Genomic DNA, 9,450 nt, shown 5'->3' with positions numbered 1-9,450 from the left:
TCTCAACCTGTGGGTTGCGACCCCCTTTGGGGGCGAACGACCCTTTCACAGGGGTCGCCTAAGACCATCAGAAAACACATATATAATTACATACTGTTTTTGTGATTAATCACTATGCTTTAATTATGTTCAATTTGTAACAATGAAATTGGGGGTCACCACAACGTGAGGAACTGTATTAAAGGGTCGCGGCATTAGGAAGGTTGAGAACCACTGCCTCAGAGGAAAGGTAGGGGAGGGTGGGGGTCAGGGGGAGAGATCAACCAAAGGACTTATATGCAAGCATATAGGCCTAACCAATGGACACAGACAACAGGGGGGTGAGGGCATGAGTGGGGGGATGGAGGGTAATGTGGGGATAAGGACACATGTGCAATAACTTAATCAATAAAGAAAGAAAAAGTAATCAGGAGAGTGTTTGGGGCATCTCAGAAGTATGCTGCCACCAGGTGGCAGCAAAACCAGGGCATTGGGGTCAGAAGTTCCTTCTCCTCCTGGCACAAAAGGATGCCACTTGCCATTTCTGGTTTCCCCCCTATAAAACGCATTCACACATGATTAAGTTAGAGTTACAAGTGGCCATGACACAAGTCGCTGTAGCAGGTGTTTGCTGAGTGCTCACTGGGTGCAGGAATCAACCTCAGTCTTTGCAAGTGTTGGCTCATCTCCGGCCCCTGAGGCGGGTCCCATCAGTGCCATGTGTTACAGAGAAGAAGCGGAGGTGCAGAGAGGCAAAGCCCTTCTCAGGAGCCTGAGTTCGAGTCCCAGCTCTGACTTTGGGCAACTTGGCAGCTGCCTCTGAACCTCTGCTTCCCTGTGGGGAGGAGTGAGTGCTGTCTGGGAAGGGTGCAGCCAGGGACTGGGTCTCACTGGTGACAGAGACAAGCCCTCCCCCAACTCCCCAGCCCTTCGCTCTGACAAGTGGGGAGGCGCAGAGCAGAAGATTCCCCAGGCACCCCCCAGCCTCGGTGGGAGTTGCTGCCCTGGGGGGTGGGGGGACATGACTGACTTGTACCCTCTTTCGTCTTCCTGGTTCCATGAGGAGCCCTCTGGGGCCACGGGTGGGGACCACAACAGGCATGGCCTCTGCCATCATGCAGCCTAGAGTCTGATGATGGGGGCGGAGATAGTCACCCAAGCAAACAAATACATGAACGGAGTGACAATAGGTAACACCCCAACACACACACACACACACACACACACACACACACACACACACCATTAGTTTGGGATAAATCTTTCCCTCTCTGTCCCCTGGTCCCAAACGCCCTCCCTCTGGAGCTCAGCCCCCTGGGTTCCCCTCGGGGCCTCTGCCTTGGCTGTTTCTCTGCCTGCTCTTCCTGCAGGTGCTCCCCTTACCCAGCCGCCCCCAGGTGCCAGCTGCTCAGGAAGGTGCCTAGCTGCCCTGCTTTTCCCACTTAATGCTATACCCAGGGGGCCTTCCCTTGTCCACACGACATCTGGAGATGATCAGGGTTGTTTATGGAACCACACCATCTTCCTAGGTCATTTCCAAATTTTGTTGCAATTTTGAACATTCTTACATAATCCGGACTCCCATCTCCTCATGGGCATTCATTCAGAACTTCTGATTTTAATAAGGAAACTGTTAGGATCTAACAGATCACATTTGTTATTTTCTATTCTTTTGTACACGTATGAAATAATCTGCTGTGAGGAGATAAAAAAAAAAAAGGAGGGGAAAGTATTGTGCACTGTTCCCACTGGGGATATTCAAGGTCTGCCCCACCCCTCTGGTCCCAGCACCTGCTGCCACCTTTCTTCTCTTCAGAACCTGGGAGGGGGCCTGTGATCCTGTGATCCAAGCTCAGCCAATCAGAGGCAGCCTGCGGACACTGGTGTCATGGGGAATTGGAGCAGGAGCCCACTGAGCCACTGGGCTGAGTCTGGGGTTCCTGGGGCCACAACAGGGGAGCCTGGTGAGGAGAGAAGCCATCCAGGAGGAAGGGGGAAACTAGCGGCAAAGACCTGACATTGTTCAAGGCGCCTGGGTCACGCCAAACCTGAAGGCAGACCTGAACTTCCCATTAAAATTTCCTTGTTGAAGGCACGCTCTTTCCAGCTGCCCCTACACAGAACCTTTCCAACATTCCACTGGTTGGGGTGTCAGGACCCAGAGGCACAGCAATGGCGACAAGGTGTAGGGTGACCCTATTCCCTCCCCCACCCAATTTCCCCTCCAAGTTGGAGAAGGAAGACAAAAGGAGGGAGGTGCAGGGGAAAAAAAGAAAAGAAAAACACGAGGAAGTGGGTTGTTTACACGCTGTGGCCTCCAGCGGCTGTTGTGAAACTTGAGGGCTGGAAGGACACTGTGGGAGACTTGGCTGGGGGGCTCGAGGGGCTCCATCCCTCGGCTCTGCTCCTGCATCCCGAGGGGTTGCTCCCCACACCAGGGTCAGCTCTGGGCTAGGTACCCAGAGGCAGGAGGCAGACCTCAGGGTGCAAAGTCCAGCCGAAGATAACCTCAGCGCGAGGTGGGCGGAAGCAGACTGGCGGGCTCCCCTTGACCCAGCTGGGCCACTGCCATTGGGCAGATAGGGCCAGTGGGAGCCGCCCCGCCTCCCCCTCTCATAAGAGTGTCCCAGGGCCCCGCCTTGGTCAGTGTCGAGGCCACAGCAGCACCATGACAGACCTCTCCGTGCGCCTGGCGGCTCTGATCCTCCTAGGAGTGGCCCTGTGTGGTGAGAGTGGACCTGGGACTGGGCTGACAGCAGGGGGGCACCAGGCTGCGGGGTGGTCAGCCATGGGGCCCCCTCCATCAGGCAGAAAGGACTGTCCCCCAGCCCCACCAGATAGGCAGAAAGGGGGCAGCGCCCAGGTGAATGGAAGGCTCTGAAAGTCGGGGGATTCTCAAAACTTGGGTCTGAAATGCAAGCTTTCCCCGCAGTGAGCACGCGCAGCTCTGCAGTGAGAACCCGCAGCCCGCGTGTTCAGTGGCTGCCAGGAGTGTTGGTTTGGTCTACGCCACTTTTCTTATGTTTAAATCAAAACTGTTAGGCTCCGTGTATAGAATGGAATTTGCCCGGACCCTGCTGCTCCCTATTGTGCTGCTCCCTATTGTTCCCCCAGGCAGCTGAATTGATGACCCTGGGGTGGGGGCTCCAATGATGAAATTCCAGGTCTGAGGGGGGCTGGGGTGACCTGAGGGGGCCTCTGAGGGCTGGGCTGCCACACCCGTGGAGTCCTCACGCCCACCTGCCTGCACCCAGTGGCACAGCCCCGGGGCCGGATCCTGGGCGGCAGCGAGGCCAAGCCCCACGAGCGGCCCTACATGGCGTCGGTGCAGGTGAACGGCACGCACGTGTGCGGCGGCTTCCTGGTGGCTGAGCAGTGGGTGCTGAGCGCAGCGCACTGTCTGGAGGACGTGTGAGTGGTGGTGGTGGTGGGGGTGGGGTGGTGGCGGGGGCACGGAGCCGGGGATGTGACCGGGTGGGGGTGGGGACGTGGATCTGACATGGACCCCTGCCCCAGCTCCAGGCCCAATGAGACGGTGACGGTGCTCCTAGGCGCGCACTCCCTGTCGCAGCCTGAACTCTCCAAGCGCCGGTATAATGTGTCCCGAGCAGTGCCCCACCCGGGCAGCCGGCCGGAAACCATCGACCACGACCTCCTCCTGCTGCAGGTCGGCCAAGCCTGGCTGCACGCGACCCCCCACCCTGGTGCCCACCTCCCCCTGCCGGTCCCCACAGCGTCTAGCCACAGTCCCTCCTGCTGCATCCTCTCCCTGCAGCCCTGACACCCGCCTCCCCCCACCCGCAGCTGTCTGAGAACGCCACTCTGGGCCCCGCCGTGAAGCTCCTGCCCTGGCAGCACGAGGACCGCGAGGTGGCCGCTGGCACGCGCTGCGACGTGGCCGGCTGGGGCGTAGTGAGCCACACGGGCCGCCGGCCCGACCGCCTGCAGCACTTGCTCCTGCCCGTGATGGACCGAGCAACCTGCAACCTGCGCATATACCACGACGGCACAATCACTGAGCGCATGATGTGCGCCGAGAGCCACCGCCGGGACAGCTGCAAGGTGTGGGCGGGGCGGGGCCGGGTGGACCAGGGCCCGCTGAAGAGGGGCGACCCTGAGGGTGAGGGCAATAGGGCGGGGCCTCGGAAGGTGGGCCCCATAAGAGGGGTGGGGCTGGGAGAGGGCGGGGCATTGAAGTGTGGGGTTTGGAGGGCAGGGACTTAGTGGATGGGGGCCTGCAATGGTGGGTGGGGCCTGGGGAGATTGACACACGGGGGGCGGGGAGTCAGGTTTGGGCTGGAGGGAGGAGCGGGAATTGCAGGGGTCGAGCTCAGGCGTGACACTGGAGAGGGTGGGGACTCTTGGGGGGTTGAGGGGGGGGGATAAACACCCCCTCACGGCCCTTTCTCACCTAGGGTGACTCTGGGGGCCCTCTCGTGTGCAACGGCGTGGCCGAAGGCGTGGTCACCTCAGGATCCCGCGTGTGTGGCAACCGCAAGAAGCCGGGCATCTACACCCGGGTGGGGAGCTACGCGGCCTGGATCGATAGCGTTATGGATGGAAGCGCGGTCTCCGAAGGGGAACCTGAGGGGCAGGGGCAGGAGGAGCAATAAAGTCATTCACTCCTGCATCCCATCAGACTTTATTTTCATTTTTTTCTCTTTCTATTTTGTTTATTCATTCGTTTTAAGATCCCACATATACGTGAAACTATATGGTACTTGTCTTTCTCTGTCTGACTTGTTTAACTTAGCGTAATCCCCTCTCGGACTAGGTCCATCCACGCTGTTGCAAATAACAAGAGTTCATTCTTTCTCGTGGCTGAGTAATATTCCATTGTCTATGCATCACGTTTTCTTTATACGTTTGTCGATCGATGGACGCTTAGGTTGTTTCGTATTTGGCTATTGTAAATAATGCTGCAATGAACACAGGGATGTAAATGTCTTCAGCTAAATATCCAGAATGCGGGGCCATACGGCAGCCCTATTTTTAATGTGAGGAAATTCCATCCTGTTTTCTACAGTGGCTATATCAGTTTACAATCCCACCAACAGTGCCCGACGATTCCCTTTTCTCCACACCTCACCAACACTTGCTGTTTGTTGATTTATTATTATTTTTCTAAAATCCTGTTACAACCACTTTCTTGAATTGATTTTAGAGAGGTAGGAAGGGGGAGAGAGAGAGAAACATTAATGTGAGAGAAAAACATGGATTGATTGCCTCCCATATGCGCCCCTGGGAATCAAACCTGTGACCTTCGAGGGCATGGGGCAACTCTCCAACCAACTGAGCCACACTGGCCAGGGCATGTTTGTTGATTTATTGATGAGAGCCATTCTGACAGGTATGAGGTGGTGTCTCATTGTGTTGTTTGGTTTTTTTTAATCTTCACTCGAGGAGTGAGGATATTTTTCCACTGATTCTTTTATTTTTTATTTTTTTAAAAAATATTTCTATTGATTTCAGGGAGGAAGGGACAGGGAGAAAGAGATAGAAACATCAATGATGAGAGAGAATCACTGATCAGCTGCCCCCTGCACGCCCCTTGACTGGAATTGAACCTGGGACCCTTCAGTCCGCAGGCCAGCGCTCTATCCACCTAGACAAACCGGCCAGGGCTCCATTGATTCTTTTAGAGAGAGTGGAAGAGAGGAAGGTGGGGGTGGAGAAGGGGGGGAGAGAGAGAGAGAGAGAAACATCAATGTGAGAGAGACACACCTATTGGTTGCCTCCCACACTCACCCCAACTGGGGGAGGGGGGCAGGCAGAGATGGAACCTGCAACCCAGGTATGTGCCCTTGACTAGAAATAGAACCTGAGACCTTCCCTTGTGCAGGCCAACATTCTAACCATTGAACCACGCTGGCCAGGGCTCTTATTTTGGGTTTGATTCACATTGATGATTGGTGACGCTGAGCATCTTCATATGTCCGTTGGCCAACTGTATGTTCTTTCTGGAGAAATTATTATTCAGGTCTGCCAAATTTTTAATTGGATTGTTTGTTTTATGATGTTGAGTTATATGAGTTCTTTACATATTTTGAATATTAAAACCTTATCAGATAAATCATTTTCAAATATCTTCTTCCATTCAGTAAGTTGTCTTTGTTTGTTGTTGATGGTTTCCTTTGCTGTGCAAAACTTGTTTTTGTTTTGTTTTGTTTTGTTAATTCTCATCTGAGGATATTTTCCCATTGATTTTTAGAAAGTGTGGAAGTGAGAGGGAGAGACAGAGAGAAACATCGATGTGAGAGAGACACTTTGATTGGTTGCCTCCTACATGCACCCCGACCAGGGCTGGGGAACCTGCAACCATGGTACATGCCTTGACCAGAATTGAACCCTGGACCGTTCACTCCACGGGCCAACGTTCATTGAGCCAAACCTGCTAGGGCTGCAACACTTTTTAGCTTGATGTAGTACCGTGTTTATTTTTTCTTTTGTTTTTCTTACCTGGGGGAACATATCCAAAAAGATATTGATAAGAGTGATGTAGAAGAGTTTACTGCCTATGTCTTCTAGTTTTATGATTTGGGGTTGTACATTTTAGTCTTTAATCCATTTTTAATTTATTTTTGTGAGAAATCAGCTGATAGCCTTATGGGATTTCCTTTGTATGTAATTCTTTTTTTCCCTCTTGCTGCCTTGAAAATTGTCTCTTTATCTTTAACTTTTGCCATTTTAACTACAACATGTCTTGGTGGGGTCTCTTTGGATTCATCTTGTTTGGAACTCTCTGTGCTTCCTGCACCATGATATCTGCTTTCTTTCCCAGATTAGGAAAGTTTTCAGGCATTATTTCCTTTAAAAAATTATTAGAGAGAAATACATTGATTGTTGTTCCTCTTATTTATTATTCCTGCATTCATTGGCTGATTCTTGTATGTGCCCTGCAGACCAGAGATCGAACCCGCAACCTTGGCATATCCGGAAGACACTCTAACCATTTAAGCTACCTGGCCAGGGCCCAGCCATTATATCTTTAAGTAAAGTCTCTGTTGTTTTCTTTCTTTCTTCTCCTTTTGGGATCTCTATAATGTGAATGTTGGAGTGCTTGATGCTATCCCAGAAGTCCCTTAAATTATCCTTGTGTTTTTCAATTATTTTTTTCTTCTGTTCTGAATGGTTGTTTCCCACTAGTCTGTCTTCCAGGCCACTGAGCCATTCTTCTGTGTTAGCTAATCTGCTGTTAATTCCTGCTAATGTGGTTTTATGACCACCTGACGTTTGTAGGCAAATTAGCTATAATTTCACGCTGAAGTTGCTAGAGGGCCAGACCATTATAAATGTCTGAATAGCACAATGTACCTAAGTATTGTTGCTGATCAAGTTCATCCTATCATGTTGATGGCGTATCCCAATGGAGATGGCTTCTTCCAACAAGACAATGCGCCATGCCACGGTGCTCGTATTGTGCAGGAATGGTTTCAAGAACATGAGGGAGACTTTACCTTGCTTGGGTGGCCCCCACAATCACCAGATCTCAATCCAATTGAGCATTTGTGGGATGAAGTTAAAAGAGCCATCAGGCAGCTGGTTCCACAACCATCAAATCTCACAGAACTGGACAGTGCTATTCATCAGGCATGGTGTCAGATTCCTCGCATCACCTTTCAGCATCTCGTGGAGTCAATGCCAAGAAGAATCACCGCAGTACTGATGGCAAAAGGTGGCCCAACAAAGTACTGATGGGGTGGTCATAATAATCTGACCAGTCATAATAATCTGGCCACTCAGTGTGTATATATATAATTTATTTTTTTTGCAGAGAGGAAAGGAGAGGGATAGAGAGTAGGAACATTGATGAGAGAGAAACATCGATCAGCTGCCTCCTGCACACTCCCTACTGGGGATGTGCCCGCAACCAAGGTACATGCCCTTGACCAGAATCGAACCTGGAACCCTTCAGTCCGCAGGCCAACGCTCTATCCGCTGAGCCAAACCGGTTAGGGCAAGTTATTGTATTCTTTAGGTCTGCTTGGCTCTTTCTTATACTTTCTAATTCTTTGTTGAAGTTCTCCCTAAGTTCCTCTATTTTACTCAAGTTTGGAAAGCATCCTTATGACCACTCCTTTGAAATCTTTTTTTTAGTGGACTTATTATAATTTACAGTTTGTATATTGTTTTACATAGTCTCTATAAAATTGTGTGCTCTACCTTACCCTGTTTCATGAGCACTTTCCTATGAGTATTTCTAGTTAGTATTTTAATAATCATGTCACATTTCTTTGTGTCAGTGCATCATACTACTTAAACATCACTCTGTTCTGTTATATACTTGGTTCCTAAGAGGTTCTCAGTATGTATTTGTTGAAAGAATGCATGAATATCACAAACTTATATTCTGTGCATCTTTTCAATATTTCAAATTAAGGGGCAGAAACATTTTCCTCCTACTCTTCTAGGCTCTTTGGCTGGTCTAATCAAATTGGCATAAGACAGGTTAACAGGAGAAAACCAAATTTAATTATGTACTATGGAGGGGGGAAAGGGGGTCCTATGGAAAGTAACCTCATAGGGTGGCCTGATTATAAATTCCTAAGTGGGCAGGTCATGGTGAGTAGTAGACAAGCCTATAACTTCCTCTTCTTTTCTCCTTCTTTTTCTCCTTCTTCTCCTCCTCCTCCTCCTCCTCCTCCTCCACCACCACCACCTCCTCCTCCTCCTTCATCATCATCTTAATCCGTCTCCTTCTCCTTCTCCTTCTCTTCTCCTTCTCCTGCTGCGTCTGCGTGTCCTTCTCCTTCTCCTTCTCCTTCTCCTTCTCCTTCTCCTTCTCTTCTCCTTCTCCTTTGCTTCTTCTTTTCTTCTCTTCTCTTTTCTCTCCTTCTCGTTCCTCTCTGTGATCTCTTCTCTCTCTCTCCTCTCTCTACTGGGAGAGCGCATTTACTGAATTGTTTCTTTTTAAGTAAAAAAATATATATATGCACGTGGTTTAAAAAATTCCCTAAGCAACATAGAAGGTAGAAAGTGAAAAGCCTTCCTTTCATTCCAGTCCTCCCTCTATAACTTCTTTAGTGAAAGGTTTTAAGCCAGCCCTGTCCATCTAGGGCAGCGGTTCTCAACCTGTGGGTCGCGACCCCTTTGGCGGTCAAACGACCCTTTCACAGGGGTCGCCTAAGACCATCCTGCATATCAGATATTTACATTACGATTCATAACAGTAGCAACATTACAGTTATGAAGTAGCAACGAAAATAATTTTATGGTTGGGTCACAACATGAGGAACTGTATTTAAAGGACCAGAAGGTTGAGAACCACTGCCTAGGCCAGTGATGGCGAACCTATGACACGCGTGTCAGAGGTGACACGCGAACTCATTTTTTTGGTTGATTTTTCTTTGTTAAATGGCATTTAAATATATAAAATACATATCAAAAATATAAATCTTTGTTTTACTATGGTTGCAAAGATAAAAAAATTTCTATATGTGACACGACACCAGAGTTAAGTTAGGGTTTTTC

At 50.0% G+C, this 9,450-nt stretch overlaps 1 protein-coding gene across 1 annotated transcript; it reads left to right on the top strand.

Annotated features, from left to right (window-relative positions):
• The first annotated feature begins 2,552 nt into the window (after positions 1-2,552).
• Positions 2,553-4,614, top strand: CFD (complement factor D). Its single transcript, XM_014467204.2, has 5 exons — positions 2,553-2,705; positions 3,234-3,390; positions 3,496-3,646; positions 3,784-4,041; positions 4,395-4,614. Exons 1-5 carry the CDS (start codon positions 2,648-2,650, stop codon positions 4,590-4,592), a joined length of 822 nt encoding a protein of 273 aa, XP_014322690.1. The 5' UTR covers positions 2,553-2,647; the 3' UTR covers positions 4,593-4,614.
• The last annotated feature ends 4,836 nt before the right edge of the window (positions 4,615-9,450 follow it).

The sequence above is a fragment of the Myotis lucifugus genome, unplaced genomic scaffold (genome assembly GCF_000147115.1).
Source record: "Myotis lucifugus unplaced genomic scaffold, Myoluc2.0 scaffold_383, whole genome shotgun sequence".
Classification (NCBI taxonomy): Eukaryota; Metazoa; Chordata; class Mammalia; order Chiroptera; family Vespertilionidae; genus Myotis; species Myotis lucifugus.
The sequence above is the reverse complement of the archived record's forward strand: the minus strand, read 5'-3'. Positions and strand labels throughout refer to the sequence as shown.

Excerpts from the sequence above, each read along its gene's own strand:
- CFD (XM_014467204.2), top strand. The coding sequence starts at position 2,648 with ATGACAGACCTCTCCGTGCGCCTGGCGGCTCTGATCCTCCTAGGAGTG. Across the intron at positions 2,706-3,233 it reads CCTAGGAGTGGCCCTGTGTG|TGGCACAGCCCCGGGGCCGG; the intron begins GTGAGAGTGGAC and ends GCCTGCACCCAG. Across the intron at positions 3,647-3,783 it reads ACGACCTCCTCCTGCTGCAG|CTGTCTGAGAACGCCACTCT; the intron begins GTCGGCCAAGCC and ends CCCCACCCGCAG.